General features: G+C 41.7%; 1 protein-coding gene across 4 annotated transcripts in view; it reads left to right on the plus strand.

Annotated features, from left to right (window-relative positions):
• UGGT2 (UDP-glucose glycoprotein glucosyltransferase 2) overlaps positions 1-17,575 on the plus strand; it is a 428,047-nt gene that overhangs the window by 114,987 nt on the left and 295,485 nt on the right. For all 4 annotated transcript variants that reach the window (XM_088458942.1, XM_088458958.1, XM_088458949.1 and 1 more), the window contains exons 13-14: positions 3,684-3,803; positions 14,639-14,724. In XM_088458942.1, the coding sequence (XP_088315068.1) occupies positions 3,684-3,803; positions 14,639-14,724 (206 nt within the window). The remainder of the gene's footprint in view (positions 1-3,683; positions 3,804-14,638; positions 14,725-17,575) is intronic.

Raw genomic sequence — 17,575 nt, forward strand, 5'->3', positions numbered from 1 at the left:
AAGTCTTTGAATCTAAATTTTTGTAAAGAACAAAACTATGATACCCAATTAGCTAGTGTAAGTGTGGGGGTAAAGCAGGGAGATGTTAGTATAGGAAAGAGCAGAAAGGAAAAGTGGGGAGATGGTCTGCAAACTAACTTGGAGGTCAGAGGAGAGGAGCTATTCATAACTGGAAATTAGAGCCAGGTTCAAAATTTACTTTATCTGGCTATTCCAGTTGTAAAGGTATTGGTGTGGACGGTCACAGATTATTCTGATGATATGTTCCAGTTTTTATACTTGCCTAACTTTAATAAGCATGTGTATCAGGGGAAGATCTGCTTTCTTCAAATTAAGTGCAATTAAGCATGTCAATGCTATATGGATGTGTCCTATAGGTTTCAGACTATGCATTAGCATAACTAGAATGGAGCATGAGAGGAAGAAATAAATAAAGAGAGTGGGACCTCTAAAGATGTGAGTACAATAAGTTGCTTTCATCTTGCAAAAATCTCCCTATCTTAGAGAACCATATCCCACATCTAGTGGAGCTGCACCAACTGCCCAATTTCACCAGCAGAGACTTTCGGAAGTCAGCTAGATGGCACAGAATCATAAGGGAACCAAATACCAATGAAATAGTAGTTTGTAAGCATATGTTTAATTTGCGTAAAAATAAAGCTTTTTACCACTCACTATATTATTTAAGACCAAGCCTATGGCCCAAGGGTTTATCGTATGTACTCTTACTAGCAGAGTTCATGCAACTCCTTGATAGGTTGCTCATGCGTAATGAAGAGGGAGTAAAATGCAAATATCTCTCCACTTGAGGTATATATTCTGAGACAAAGAGACTCAAGCGTGGATTGCAACTTCATTTGGAAATTAGTTACTTGTTAACAGCAATATGCAGAAAAGCCACTCCTATTCATGGGAAATCATCTCTGCATGCTTATTTATTAAATTTATTGTAAATTACCTTGACCGGAACTCTCATATCCTCACTTTTTTTTTTTTTTTATTATAGTACAGCTAATAAGCCACTCCCTAATACTTTTAACAATATTAATTGGATTAATAATACCTGATCAAAGTGTACATTTGTTTTTCCTAGAGGTAGAAGTACTCGCTTTATTCACAAATACTAAAAACTTTATATGAGCTGAGTTTACTATTACAATTTGCATTTTTATAACTGCCTAGTGTTTGATTAAAAATTGTTGGAACGAGATTGATCTCAGAACGGTAAACATTTGCTAGCAATTATTCCTGACTGAATAGCACAATAAATTATTATTTTTTTTTAATTTCTGTACCTTCTCACGTGTTTAGTGAAAACTAATTAACTATGAGTCTACAATGATAAATGCCACATGTCCTTTTAACGGAGTAGCAAATTACACAGAAAAAATGGATAAATTGAAAATCTGAATTGCTAAATTACTATGTTATCACTTTGCATCAACTCTTGATAATATATAAACATTGTTACATTCCACTGTCTCCCTTGCAGCTATGCCAATCAAGTGATTGTTGAAATGTTAAATTTGTTTAAAAAAATGTTTAATTATTTGTAGAAGTGTACAATATATTTTAACTTCTAAAATATCAAGATTCATGTATAATGTATATAAAATTAAGTATTAATTGCATTTTTCTTTTTCCAATATGGAAGGCATTACAGCACCAATGTAATGCCTATATAGAATTGATAGGAAGAAAGCATCCAAAGTATAAGTAATATTGTAGAAGAACTAAAGTGATGTCTGCCCATTTTCCTATTTTCACTGTTTATATTTAGATTCGTTATTGTCAGATAAATGTTTTAAATGGTCTCTGTATTACCTGCTTATTTTTCTGTTTAACAAAGACATGTTTTGCTAAAACAGGAGAGAAAGTAAGAGATTCTCTAAATTAAACTAAAATCTTTACAGTAAAATGGAAATAATACTTGGAATAAGATATGTAAAACCTTGCATTAAGCTGAAAGAATTGAAAGATAATTTCATCTTTGCAAAGTTTTGACACATTTTAAAATAAATTATATTAAAATAAATTTAATAAAAAAGCAAAATAACAAAGGAATACAATTTACCTGGATGGTATCTCATTTCTCCATGGACCCACAGTGATGGCAAATTGAGAGTTAGGGGTCAGGTGCCAAACTGTTTTAGAGTAGGCCGGTGGTTTTGGAGTATTCTTTGGGAATAGAGCAGAAAGCAAAACATTGGAGTAGTGAATTAAATGTTATTCTCCCAATTAAATCCTCTTTGTTTGTAAACTGCACACAACTAAACCATGGGCAAATATTTGCTTAAGAAAAAAAAAAATCAATAGCATTTTTTGCACTGGAGAGATGAATTGCCATACTGTACACACACAACTACAAACACTGCAAAGAATGAAAACATATATGAATACAGTTGAAGAATACATTTGATAGTTTTTTGTCAAGAATACATACAAATTAAAATTAAAGGTATGTGGCATGTAAAAATTAAAAAAAAACCAGTGGCGAATTATCATAGCACTGGATGAGGCTGTCCCTTGTTGCCATATCCAGCCTCTCAAAGCCATGCACCTACTGAAATTTATAGAAGTCTATGCCGACCCTGAACAGTATATAAGTTGTGGTAGAGTACTGCACTGCAATTCTTGAACTGTTATAGGGTTATCATGGACAAGCTGCTTGCCTTTTTGGAGGAGCAGCAATAAAAAAAGTTATAGCTTAATAAATACGCTCTACTTTCACTACTGCCCTTGCAACAGATAGGGGTACCACTACACACTGAGTGAATTATACCCCATGAGAAAGCAACTAAATACGTTGATTAAAAGAATTATGACTTATCTGATTTATTGTAACGGCATCTGTAATGATCTTGGACATTTTACAAGACTAGTTGCTGTGAAATACGTTAGGCTCAGTGTTACCATGCCATCTTTCTTCTGTTTTTAATTGTCCTACTGATGTTACAGTATGTATGAGGTGTAGCGCCCAGCATCTCAATCTCTGGGAGTGACACAGGTCATAGATGAACTACATTGTTCTTTGCTGTGTAATCCGGTTCCCATGCCATTGTTTTACACACTTTTGTCCCATATCAATAAAGTCCAATAGAATATTCAAAAAGGGTTTTGTAATAATCAAAAACCATAAAATCGCATGTGGAACAGTTAAAAAAAAATGTGTTCTCAAATCTGAGTTCACTTACCCTTGAACTCTTATGTGGTATGTTGGAACTGGTTTCAGTAACACTGTGTGCAGATGTCGTTGCGCCTTTTGTGCATATTAACAATAGCGACGATCTAGTAATTGACATACATGTCAACTATGTTTTCCGACATTATTTGGGAGGCTTCAAAAAAATTGTGTTTTTGGGGAATGTTGCCGAAACCAACTTGTAGTAAATACAATTAGTAAGTTTGTGCACTTTAACTTATAAAGGAGAATGCCAGCCATTTTATTTGCCCATTCCCCTCATTGTTTTTGTGTCCATTCCCCTTATCTTGTAGTGTACCATGGAGTTCCACTATCCTGAGCTCATGCAGTTAAAGAGAAACTTAAGCATCTGTTCACATGTAGACTTCAATTCTCCTAATACCATTACTGATGCATTATTTTTAGTCAATGCATTAATAATACATTGAATAGTTAAAGAAAATACTTAAATAGAAAACACCAATATGTGTTTATTTCACAGTGGATCAACAACATTGAAACTGATCACAAGTATTCAAAGTGGCCTTCAAGTGTGCAGGAACTGTTAAGGCCAGCGTTCCCTGGAGCCATACGTTCAGTAAGGTGCAACTTCTTCAACCTGGTGAGTCATCTATTATGCATATCTGGCTGTGTTTATGCCAAGCTGGGCTCTGTTTTCAAAAATAATGTTAGGTTTTATTTATATAAAATCAAGAGAAGAGCAGGTGGGCGCTTCCATGGTGTACAATTTTCTAAGATTTTGATTGAAAATTTTAAAATTGGGCCTCTTACAGCTTCTCAGCTGTAAACTTAAGCTATCCTCGTCTCATGCCTCTTCATAGCCTGGTACAGCTGTCCTACACTTGCACCAAGACATTTCCCAACAGATGATATAGCAGATATAATCAAAGGACTGGATTGGGACACACAATTTATTTTTTTATAGGAGCCTGAAAAAATACACAGATGTAGACTTATTGAATTACATCTGAAATAGAATAACAATTATAAAACAAGAACATAAATGAATGTCTTTTGCTTTGTCATGTTTTACAGTGCCTAATATAATTGTGTTGCATCTGACAACTGACTTTGGTGTGTTTTAGAAAGCTGGTGTTTGTCTACAAGAAGAGAACATACTAATATTAGGGGTGAGCGGGTTCGGATTTCTGAAATCCGAACCCCCCCGAGCCCCCCCCCCCCCCCGATCTGAGGCCGATCCGAGTCAGGCTCGACTTTTCCCGCCTGACTCTGATCTGAAATCGAGGCAAAACGTCATCATCCCGCCTTCCGGGTCTCGCGGGTTTTGGATCCTATATAAGGTACCCGCGTCGGCGCCATTTTCTCACTCGGCTGTGGACAATGAAGAGGGAGGGTGGGAGTTAGGGCTGGCTGGGCTGTGTAATGTAGTGCAGTGTAGTGTTGTGCTGTGCTGCGCTGTGCTGCTGTTGTCCATAGGGGCTGTGTCCACTCCTTCAAAGTCCATAGGGGCTGGCTGGACTGTGTTGTGCAGTCAGTTGTCCATAGGGGCTGTATCCACTCCAAAGTCCTGTGCAGTGTCCCAGTCCTAAAGGGGTGCTGTAGTGTTGTCCAGGGGGTGCTCTGTCCATCAGGGGTGCTCCCCCCAAGTGCAAAAAAAAATAAATATTTTTTCTGTGTTTGTGAATTGTGTGCACTGTGGCTGCACGTGCATCAACAAAGGAGCAGCGCCAAGCGTGCGCCTGTGTCCCATTAGTAAAGGGCCAGCTGGCTTGTCCGTTAAAGGGTGCTGTAACCCCCAAAGTACACTCCAAACAAAATAAAAAAATATTTTCTGTGTTTGTGAATTGTGTGCACTGTGGCTGCACTTGCATCAACAAAGGAGCAGCGCCAAGTGTGCACCTGTGTCCCATAAGTAAAGGGCCGGCTGGCTCATTTCTTAAAGGGTGGTGTAACCCACAAAGTGCACTACTCTCCATCAAAAAAAAAAAAAAAATTCTGTGTTTGTGTGCACCTTAGCCGCACGTATATATCAATATAACATAAATGGAGGACCAAACTTTCTTTGATAAAAATAAAATAGGGAAAGATCAAGAACCACTTCCTCCTAGTGCTGTTGCTGCTGCTGGGAGTTGTTCATCATCCCAGAGAGGAAGTAGGAACACCACTACTTTTACTAAACAATTGACCCTCCAACAGTCCCTAGCGAGGAGGATGAAGTACGACAGCAGTCATCCTGAAGCAAATTGTATAACTGAGGCTTGACTGCTATGTTGGTGTTAGACGTGCGTCTGGTATCCGCCATTAGTGCAGTGGGATTTAGACAATTGATTGAGATAGTGTGTCCCCGGTTCCAAATCCTGTCTAGATTCCACCTGCATCCTCAAAGCAGCAGCGACAAGCGTGCGTCTGTCTGTTAAAGGGTGGTGTAACCCTCAAAGTGCGCTCCACAAACAATAAAAAAATTCTTTTTTTTCTGTCTTTGTGAATTGTGTGGGCTGTAGCCGCACCTGCATCCTCAAAGCAGCAGCGACAAGCGTGCGTCTGTCTGTCAAAGGGTGGAGTAACCCCCAAAGTGCGCTCCACAAAAAATAAAATAACCTTTTTTTCTGTGTTTGTGTGTGAAATGTTAAAGGATTACATCGGTGACAGCATCCAAGTAGGCATGTCAGACAGTCCGTACATGTACTGGCAGGAAAAAGAGGCAATTTGGAGGCCCCTGTACAAACTGGCTCTATTTTACCTGAGTTGCCCCCCCTCCAGTGTGCACTCCGAAAGAGTGTTTAGTGCAGCCGGGAACCTTGTCAACAAAAGGCGTAGGAGGTTGCTTCCACAAAATGTGGAGAAGATGATGTTCATAAAAATGAATTATCAACTCTTCCAGGGAAACCAGCCTCCAGAACGTACAGAGGGACCTGTGGTGGTGGATTCCAGTGTGGACGAATTAATACTCTATGAGGATGTACACAACACTGAAGAGGGTGAGGAATCGGTGAATGAGGAGGATGAGGACGACATCTTGCCTCCGTAGAGCCACTTTGTGCAGGGCCAGATTAATTGCCAGCTTGTTTTGTGGGGGCCCAAACGAACCAATCATTTCAGCCACAGTCGTGTGGCAGACCCTGGCACTGAAATTATTGGTTTGTTAAAGTGTGCATGTCCTGTTTATGCAACATAAGGGTGGGTGGGAGTGCCCAAGGACAATTCCATCTTGCACCTCTTTTTTTTCTTTGCATTATGTACTGTTTGGGGCCTAGTTTTTCAAACTGCCATCCTGTCTGCCACTGCAGTGTCACTCCTAGATGGGCCACGTGTTTGTGCCGCCCACTCGTGTCGCTTAGCATAGTCATCCATCTACCTCGGTGCCACCTTTTGGACATAAAAACACTATTGTGAGGTGTGATGTGTTCAGAATAGACTGGTAATGAGTGGAAATTAAGGTTTTTGAGGTTAATAATAGCATAGAAGCAGAAAAATCAACACATTCTGTGATTTTAGCTGTTTTTATGCTTTTTAAAAAAAAAATACAGATCCAAAACACAAAACCCAGAACCCAAAACACCAAAGGGTGGTTTTGGCAAAACCAATCCAGATCCAAAACACGAAGAAAGATCCAAAACCAAAACACAAAACACGAAAAGTGGCCGGTGCACACCCCTGACTAGTGTGTGTGTGTGTATATATATATATATATATATATATATATATATATATATATATATATATATATACATATATATGTGTGTGTGTGTTACTATTCATGGTTTAGTCTTGCAGTTGAGTAATCTAAGTAGAGCATAGGCACCAAACAATGCAATTAGGTTTTCTTGCTAACTATATTCAGTTTTAGACTTTCATCTGCAGAGGTACAGTATATATTTATAGAGTTAGTTTTGTGGAGAAAACTCCCCAATAATTCAGTATCCAACTCGCCGCTACGGTGCCTCCATGAGCCTAAGCGGTGAAAAGTAGCACTGCTGAGTCTGACTTGGCAGTGGTAATGCGCATCTGTGAACTCCACTGGAAGAAGCCCGAATGGGGATGGAGGGATCCTAATGGATCCCTCTTCGCAACCTAGGACTCCTTCCCATAGAAAAGTGCTGCAGTTTGGGAAAAACGCCATCTAAAGATGGAGTAAGTTCCCGCAGTCGAGCTCTAAAAATATAGGTTTTTCAGAGCTTGATGAATTTAAGTCCCCATACTAGTCTATGGGGACATCTGGCCACATCGGACCTGAATTATGTGATATCTTCTGCGTTACCTTTATAATGTATGGCCCCAATACTCAGTTTATACAATAGTAAGTGAAATTGTAAATTTTCACTTGCTTTTGTATAAATATAGTGATAATTACATTACTGTACCTTTAGTGAGACTAAAGTTACAGTAATGTACAGTATTTAGTTTTGTGATACTTTACCCCAAGAAAGATGCTGAGTTCTTCTTTACTTGTTGTCAGAATTTTGTTTTAAACAATGTCCCAGATGTTCCTTTAGAAAGTTTTCTAAGGTTAAAGCAGTGATTCCCAAACTGGGTGCCGTGGGCACTTGCAGGTTGGTGGACCAGGACCAAGTAAAATTATTTTTAGTCAATGTGATAGGCAAAACTTGTGTTGGTGGCTGCCAATCATAAATTGTGTGGACAAACAGCAGTGTAACCCTGTGCACCACCACATAACTGAACCTAAGGATGACTGGTAAGCAAAATTTACTTAAAATTTAAAAACTTTTGACCTAAGGGTGCCATGAAAAAAATGCTAATACTCTAGGGTGCCGTGATTCAACAAAGTTCGGGAACCACTGGTTTAAAGTATAATGCTTTTAAATTGTTAGTTTTTAAAAAAATAGCCATTGCTCCCTTATGACCAGGGGCGGATAGGGCCACCGGGGCCGAAAGTTCCCGCTGGGCCGGTCCTATAGTCCTCTTGGCCGGGCCGCCTCACACGGTTACTGACTGCGGCCTGGCTGGCCTGGCTACCCCTTTTGTCTGTAGCCGCACTTCCAGTATTTGTGTTCCACTGTGGAATGCAAACTGGAAGCGGTCATATGCTCCGGATAGCGAGCACTTCCGGGTGCCGCTAGCCGGGAATAGCGGCTGCGTAATGTGGTTCTGACTGGGGATGATAGCCTGATGGGCTAACTAGCCTACCCCCTAGGACAGTATAGCATCTGGAAGTAGGGTAGCGGTAACCAATAGGACTGACTTCAGCGTGTGAGCGTGGGTCTCCTCTCGCCGCCCCCTTCCCAAGTCCCCCACCCCTTCCCTCTCTCTTGCTCTGTCCGGCCTGTCTGTCAGTGTCTCCATTGCACACTGCGGCTGCTGCAACCAGTGTGTCAGGACCATTCTCCCCTCACCCCTCCTGCCCCCCTAGTATTCATATTATGCCCTACAGTGCACCTCTATCTCACACAATTCCCCAATAATAACTGATTATTCCTCCACTATGCTGCACTGCCCCTTATTATTAAATATTATGCCCCACTGTGCCCCTCTATATGGGATGTAGATAATAAACCTCCACACACGATGCCGGCTGTCAAAATCCCGAATCCCAACCCACGGCCGGCGCTGGAATCCCGACATCACTGCAGATGGTGACACCGGAATCACGACAGCCAGCATCCCGAACGTAAGTATAGTGGTGCCAGGTTAGCTTGTAGCAGCTTCGTGGGGGGAAGGTTTAGGATTAGGCACCATCGGGGGGGTTAGGGTTAGGCTGTAAGGGGGGGGGGATTAGGTTTAGGCACTAAAGGAGAGAGGGTTAGATTTAGGCACTAACCATAAAGGCTAGGATGTGGGGTGGGGAGGGTTAAGGTTAGGATGCAGGGGGGGTTACGATACTTACATAGACCCTGTCGGGATTCTGAGCATTGGGATGCCACTGACGGTGTTTTGACAGCCAGCATCCCGACTGTCGGTCTCCCATACCCAACCCCCTATATCACACAATGCTCACATTAATATAATTCCCCCACTATGCCGCACTGCCTCACATTATTAAATATTATGACCCACAGTGCCCACTCCACTATAAAATAACATGCCTCACAGGCAGGGCGGCTATTGGGGGGGGGGGGGGGGGGGCAATTATGTATGTTTTATTTTTCCCTGTCTGGAGCTAATGTGTTTTTATCCTATGTGGGACAATGTGTTTTATTTTTTCCTGTTTGGGACCATTGTGTTTTATTTTCTTCATATTGAGGCTAATGTGTTTGTTTTTTTTTCTCCTGTGGGGGCTAATGTGTTGTTTTCTGTAGGGACAAATGTGTTTGCATTCCTGTGGTGGGCCAAATGGTTTTTTTCTTGTGTGATGTTATTAGTCTGTGCACGTGCCTGAGTTGCACCATGCAAGTGTCCCGATGGTGTTCATACAGGGTTGCAGTACAAATTCAGATGGATGCACCGAGAAGTGTATTAGAAACATGTTGGAAGTTCCTAGGCAGTTACAGGGGGTTGGCTAATCAGACCCAAGTGTAACATACAGTAGCATGGGTGTGTTGTTGGAGTGACATGGGAGTGGTGTTGGAGTGACATGGGAGTGTTATTGGAGTGACAACCTCTGCCCAATCATGTATTTATTTTGTGTACAGATGTGTCCTCATACATCTAGCCTTCTTGCTCGTTAAGCAGCCCTAGTTGCGCCGTAACGTGACTCTGTGGCGCTGTGTTTCCTTTTGTGCGACTTTTGACCTTCCAATGCGTCTTATTCACACTGTGATATGCGGCATGCCTATGTTCTCTGTGCGACTGCGGGTGTATCTGTATGCGAAATGCTATGTTAGTGTCAGCGGATGTAACACTGTAACGTAGCATTTCGTATGCAGAATGATACACCCACAGTCGCACACAGAACATAGACATGCCGCATATCATTTTAATCAGCAGATGCTACTTGTGCTATCTATTCGCATCACAGTGGAAAAAGGATGCATTGGAAGGTAAAAAGTTGCTCAAAAAGACGCACGGCGCACCTAGCCACGCGAAGCTCCCGCCTTATGCGTGGTGCGACTTGTAGCACACGGAGGATAGATATATGTGGACACATCTGTATATACTCAAGATTTACAGCTCTCTTCATGAAGAACTGTTCTAGGTATTTTATCATTATTTGTGCACCTGGTAACATTTATTAACATACATATTTTTTTCTGTCCAAGTTTTTTTACTATTTCCTTTAAACTATTATTTTACAGTACAATAAATCCTCAAAATCAACTTTTAGACAGCCAGTCAAATTATAAATTTCCATTGAATTGAAAGCATTTTTTAGGTGTTACCATAAAAGGTTTGTCTCCAACATCCCCCATAACAAGTACCGTATATACTCGAGTATAAGTCGACCCGAATATAAGCCGAGGTACCTACTTTTACCCCAAAAAACTGGGAAAACTTACTGACTCGAGTATAAGCCTAGTGTGGGAAATGGCAGCAGCTGGTAGTGCCCCCAGTAGTAATTCCCCCTGGTTGTGCCCCCAGTGGTAATCCATCCTGGTAGTGCCCCCAGTGGTAATCCCCCCTTTCAGTGCCTCCAGTAGTAATCCCCCCCTGGTAGTACCCCCAGTAGTAATCCCCCCTTTTAGTGCCCCCTGTAGTAATTCCCCACTGGTAGTGCCCCCTGTAGTAATCCTCCCCTGGTAGTTCCCCCAGTGGTAATCCCCCCTTTTAGTGCCCCCTGTAGTAATCCCCCCTTTTAGTGCCCCCTGTAGTAATCCCCCCCTGGTAGTGCCCCCTGTAGTAATCCCCCCCTTGTAGTTCCCCCAGTGGTAATCCCCCCTTTTAGTGCCCCCTGTAGTAATCGCCCCCTGATAATGCCCCTTGGTAGTGCCCCCTGTAGCAATCGCCCCCTGGTAGTGCCCCCTGTAGTCCCCCCCCCCCCCCCCTAGTAGAGAGAGACGTGAAAAGATTTAAAAAAAAAATCACTTACCTGAACTCCCGCTCCTGGTCCCGCCGCTGTCCGCTCCTCCGGCCGCTTTGCATGGGAGAGACGTCGTCATGACGACGTGTCTCCCATCACCCACTGCGGGAGCCGGAAGATGGCTCCCGCAGTGGGAGCAGCAGCAGCCGCTGAGAGTCTGACAGACTCTCAGCGGCTGCTGATTATGGCGGCTGTGTGTTTGGCAGTGTGTAGCGCTGACCAAACTCCGTCCGGTCAGCGCTACACTTGACTCGAGTATAAGCCGAGGGGGTACTTTTTCAGCACATTTTTTGTGCTGAAAAACTCGGCTTATACTCGAGTATATACGATAACATGCATTTTTGTGCATTGTTCATTTCTCCTTTTTATATACATCACATTTTAAATATAAAACGGAGGCATCTGTTGTGAACAAAGCCATTGAATGGCTAATGAGATAAGCAGAAAATAAATACAATTAGTTGCTGGTGCTAGGAAGAAAATATGACAAAGATTAATGGTACAATCGGCTGGGAAAATAAAATAAAATACTTGCCATCTGCTTTAATCATAGCACAAGTTTTGCATCAGACCCCAGATTTTTTCAGATGTACCATGTAACCAACACAAAAGTCATGCTGACCTTCTGGAAAGTCGCAGAATATCGCTGCCTTTCTACGCTTACTTTTTTATTTCATTAATCAGGCCTGATGATAAAAGTGATGCAGTAATTACCAATATAAGGACAATACACTATTACATTTAAAAAGAGTACTAGAAAACATCTCATTGTCCTTCCCTCAGATTGTTTTCTATAATTGCCTATGATAAAGAATGTAGGTTTTAATACTGTGTGTAGCTTCTTCCGTAGCTGTGGTTTGTTTCCCAACTTCACAGGAGTGTTTAGAGAACATTTCCCAAAACTTAATTCTAATCCTGCTGAAGGCTTGCACCGTTAAAGCAGTCCTTGGGGGTAATATATTCCTAATGAGAAAATGACTAAGCCTTTTGGGGTTAAGATAAAATAGCTGTGGATTAGAGAACAACCGTAGCTTGAAGTAGTAAACAATGCTAAGTCGCCTAAGAATGTCTTGGCTCTAGAGTTAAAAAGCCATTGCTGAAATAAATGATGCGTCCTATAAAGGAGTTTGGCATTTACAGTTTGTTTCGGTGCTGGGAGATCTTTCAACCATAGTGCTACATTATCCAGCAATGCATTGAAGCATGCACTCGGGAAAGGTGTGAGGACGGAAAGATGATCGAGAGTAAAAGAACTTGCTTAAGAAATTATCATGTCTAGCTATGTTTGCTTTCTATTTTGCTTAACTACTGTCAATTTACTGTGTAGGCAAATGTAACACTATTACCTGTCTTGTGTTTCTTGTACGTACATATGTGTGTATGTATGTATGTATGTATATATATATATATATATATATATATATATATGTGTGTGTGTGTGTATGTATATATTATATATATAATATAGATAGATCGATATATAGATAGATATATTGTATTAGTATTACAACTAGAAATATATATATTAACACACAAACATACATACAAAAGTTGTGTGTATATAGATCACTATTTACTTATCTATCCTACTTGTATACTACATGCAGTTATGTCCCCCCCTACTGCAGAACATTAAAGTTTCAGTTCAGAACAATGGATTAAAGAACAAGTAAAGCCATTATTGTTATGTAATACATTTGGGAACCTTATGACTATTGAGCTATTTAATATATCATATGTAACAGACATTGCTTAGGAGAGTGGGTTTTCCTTCGCTTATATTTTTTCTGGCAGAGGAGAAAACCGGAGTCTCCCTGAGAAGCTGGCTAGATTCCAAGGTACAGGAAACATTTGTACAGACTGGAGATAGAATTGAATGGATTCATACATGGGTAAGGCCAGTGCCGTCGGTGTCAGCATAGGGATCAATCCCTTTTAGGCAACAGGGTGGCAAGTTGATGTTGCTATAGTCTGGAAACACCAGCAATGGCACCACGACTCGCCCCCCTCACGGGCCAACATTGAAGATTTTTGTATGCAAAACCTATGGGGCTGAAATAAAAAAATCAGCGAGACAGGAGATAACTGAAGGGTTCAATTATTATAGATGCAAGGGGAGCCCGATCTCGCCCCGGGCATGCAGATTTTTTTTTTTTTACAAAGCCCTATGGGGCTGTGAACAAAAATCACAGATTCCACATATAGCCGCACTTACTCGCTCTGTGAGCTGTCTTGTGGTTAAAACGTTCGACCCCTTAAACTTTGTCCTGTATATGTTCCCATTATGATGTTGCACTTAGTTTGTGGGATGGTCATACCATCTGTCTGCAATGAAGAGGGGAAAGAATTGTTCAATTACACTTTACTTTTTAATAGTGCTGAAGTGATTCCTAACAATGTATTTTACCTAAATCATTTTAAGGAACATTTCAATTAGACAGCCAAGTAAAATGTATCTCTAGGATATTACTGGAACTAAACATTGCTTATTTTTGCGTGCAAATATAAGCAATGTATTCTGTACCGTAATCTCCAGAAATGTGATGCTCTAAAAAGACCTCGTGGTTACCTGAATTTGCTCCTTAGCATTTACTTGTCATTTGTTTACTAATAGTTGTTTACTATTATACCTAATCTTTTAACATTTGGGACTATTTTTTTTTTTTTTTAATCTAGTATTTTTATTGAAAGATTTTGCATACACCTAAAAGAAACTCCTACAAATAAATAAAAGAGAAAGCTATAACAATGCAGAAAAGATGTTTGGTGTGCACACAAAAATTGGTAAAATAAACACAGAAAAGGTGGTTTCACATATAGCCACTTGACAAAACAATTAAAATATGACAAATACAAATGGCCTATTTACATCAAGACAACCCCTAGATTTTGATATTAACAGAAAGGAAAGTAGGGAGGTGGCGAAGACACCCACATGGCAACAATAACCGGCATCCCAGAGGCAGCCGGAAGAGAGCACGAGATGCAGGGGCAGCCCGTCACACAGAGCAGCCAGGAGCGAACTTGGAGCAAACACAGAGGCAGAGGGGACAACAAAGGCAGCACTGCCGAGTCAGGTGAATGGAGAGACTTGAGGTGGCCACAGGATAAAGAACAGGATATACAGGCTAGCGAGTGTGGTAGCTTAAGTCCTACTCGATGCCTGTCAAGGCCACTCCCCTCAGACTAATGTGGTTTTACATAATTTGAAATTACTTTTTACATGGTGTATGGAAGCAGCTTCTATTCGGTCTAACAAATAAAATGTGTGGTATTTTGATTTCATGTTCTATCCCAAATCGTACATTACTTAACATTTGCTTTCAAAATTTACAGATTCTACAACCAGTGTAGAATTGGAAAAGCTGTCAATGCATGACTATAGTGCCTGTACAAAAAACATTAAGAATCTTCTTTTAATTCACATTTTATTTAATTCAGGTCCTCTAGAGACAGTAATGCATTGTTTGTCTAGAATTCAACTAGCATCACTCCACTATTTGTCTGGAGAGAGAAACATTGTTCATGGATATTAACCGACTCATACATTTTTCTTACTGTAGGTTCTCTTTGTCGATCCTGTTCAAGACTATACAGCTGATTATGTGAAGCTTGCTGAACTATTTTATCGCCACAATGTGCCTCTCAGGTATTGTATGGTATCTGGCAAAATAATGACTGTATAAATGAAATGGTAATATTACAATTCCTCTGGTGACCTAAACACAAAGTGAGAAACAGACCAGAAAAAAAAAAAACATTTTCCATTATTTTTCTCAGGGCTACTTTTACATACTTTGAGAAATCTCACCCTGAAATGTCCTGAGGGGTATTTCTGTAATTCTTCTGAGTATAGGGATGCTGTAATTTTGACTATCGTATCAGGAAATAAAAGGGCAGTAACCTGTGGATTTTAATTGTTTTATTTTGTTTTTTTAAGCCAGGAGAGACCTATAAGCATCTGGGTCTAGGTTAGGCTGCGGGAGCAGTGGCGGAACTCCCGGAGACAATGGAGTCAGTTGTCGCCGGGCGCCAGCCCTGAAGAGGGCACCTCCTCCATTGTCACCCGGGTCCCGGCCGTTTCATGTCCTACCGGCAGCCGCTTCTAAGTACTTAGTTCCTTCCAAAACAGAGGAGCCGCTGAGCGCCAATCAGCATCACCGGCGCCGCCTCTGCCACATCTGGACTCTGTGGTCCCCGTCTTAGGTCGCGGATGTTACGTAGCATGTGACCGCCCGCGACCCTGTGCCTACCCGCCTGAGGAGTCGAGAGTGTCACGGTCGGTCCTCTCAGATACTGCAAGGCACCGGCGGCTGTCACTGCGGGGAGAAAGAGTGGCCCAGGACTCTGGAGAGATAAGCAGTGTCTCTATGGGCTGTGGCAGACAGGCTGGCAGTAAAACATCATAATAAGTCTGTCAAGCCCTACGAGGGTGGGGTGGCGTCGTTCCTGGGGTTAGGTGCTGGGGGGGGTGTTATATTTAAAAAACACATTTTATCACTCAGTCATGTTGGGGGGGGGGGGGGGTTATATAATTAAAGAGCATATATTTTATCACTCTGCCATGTTAAATTATTTAACATGACAGAGTGATAAAACATATGCTCTTTAAATATATCACCCCGGTCTCCCCCAGCACCTACCCCACCAGGGGCAGAACTATGGGAGACCATGGAGGCGCCAGTACTGAAGGAGCACCTCCTCCATTGCCCACAATATAGTCATCCCACTTAGGGCTGTAACTATGTACCCGGAGTGTACCGTCATGGCCGCCCAATACATGGCACCTCTTCCCGGCACCTGAAAAGCCACCATACACTAGTGGAGAGCTCCAAATCAGATCATCAGCTGTCGCCTCTGTCTGTCTATAGCAGGGGTGGGGAATCTTTTTTCTGACTAGGACCATTTTGATATATATATATATATAGCATTATTCGTGGGCCCGGTGCAGGCCATACCCCCTCCACGTGATGTCACACGGGAGCGTGGCCACAATCCCCGATGAATACATATTATGTCAGTGTGACACGTCCAGCATTACAATGTCAGCGGCTGTGACGGGGGGCACCAAATTATAACTTTCCTCCGGGCATCTGGGATGAACTTATGCCACTGTGTGGGAGAGGAGGGTTAGGGTACTTACCTGCATGCATCAGGATTCTGACTATCTGGATGCAACTGTCGGTATTCTGACTGCCGGCAACCCGACCACCGGGATCCCATACCCAACCCGATTCAATAGCAGCCACTTTTTAGATTCATAAGGAAAAATTACAAGTGCACAACTCCAACATTACTAATTACATATACAGTATAATACATTTTGCAATACAATTTTGCAATAAATAGAGGTGCTAAAAGTGCAAAAAAAGGAAAAATGTGTTATAATGTGATGCCCTGAATCAACCCAACCAAAGCATTCCAGGGTACCCACGCCCCATCCCATATACTCTATTTAGTGTGCTCATATGCACACCTGAAGGATGAGACTCCTTCAACCTAAGCTAGCACCCCTCCCCACCTGTCTCTCATTGGTTTTAAATAGTGATCCTGGCATGTTTGACTGCACTTTTAAACAAGGCACAATGTAGGCAAGTCCTATATTTATATAGTGCAAATATGGGGTGATTTTTGAGGAGTGGGTCTCCTAGATTGCTTTGGTTAGGCTGCTTCAGGGCATCGCATTATAACACAATTTTCCTTTTTTGCACTTTTAGCACCTTTTATTGTATGTTTATTATATATGTAATTTTCACACATCTGTTTTTCACCTCTTCTAACATATGCAGTAGCTGCTCCTATCTAACACTCTTTTACACTTCACCTTTCTCACTAGAGTGATGTCCTGAGGTGGCTCAGCTGGCCTAGTTTGGGGTTGTCCCGCGCCCTGGACTTTAACCCCAGTATATTAGGGACCTACCTTAAGAGGTAATCTGGACGTAGGACATGATGGGTAGGCCCATAAACTTGGGCATGATTATGCTAAAACCGCTATTTATTGCAAAATGTATTATATATGTAATTCATGCACCCTGTGAGTCAACCCTGTTGCTGGAGCAGCGCATGGAGACATCACTGGGTGTCCCTAATGAGAGTGCTGAGAGTATGATAAAGGACAGAAGTACCCATACAAATACCAGTGTGGGACAGCTTTGAGTTGCGGGGTCCTTTGTGCGCACAAAGGAACCCCAGGGAAGGTTCTGTGGCAGGTGCTGCTTCTCCATTTATGGCCTTCTATCTGATCAACTGTGCCTCTCTGTATGTAGTCTGCAACACTCCACAGAAGACTTTAGCCACCCCTCTGTTACCACCCAGTCAGCATCCAGGAATGACTGTGGGGTCTAAATTTGTTCTGCAACTCTGCACGAACAAAATTGTGGCGCATGCCCGGTGCAACTCAGACGCATGCGCTAACGTAGAGCATTGGCCAACTGCTTACAACAATGTGTTTTACAGAGCATTTTATAACACCAATTAGAAATAAATTGATTCTTTACTGA

This window comes from Taudactylus pleione, unplaced genomic scaffold (genome assembly GCF_031769625.1).
Source record: "Taudactylus pleione unplaced genomic scaffold, aTauple2 ptg000041l, whole genome shotgun sequence".
NCBI lineage: Eukaryota > Metazoa > Chordata > Amphibia > Anura > Myobatrachidae > Taudactylus > Taudactylus pleione.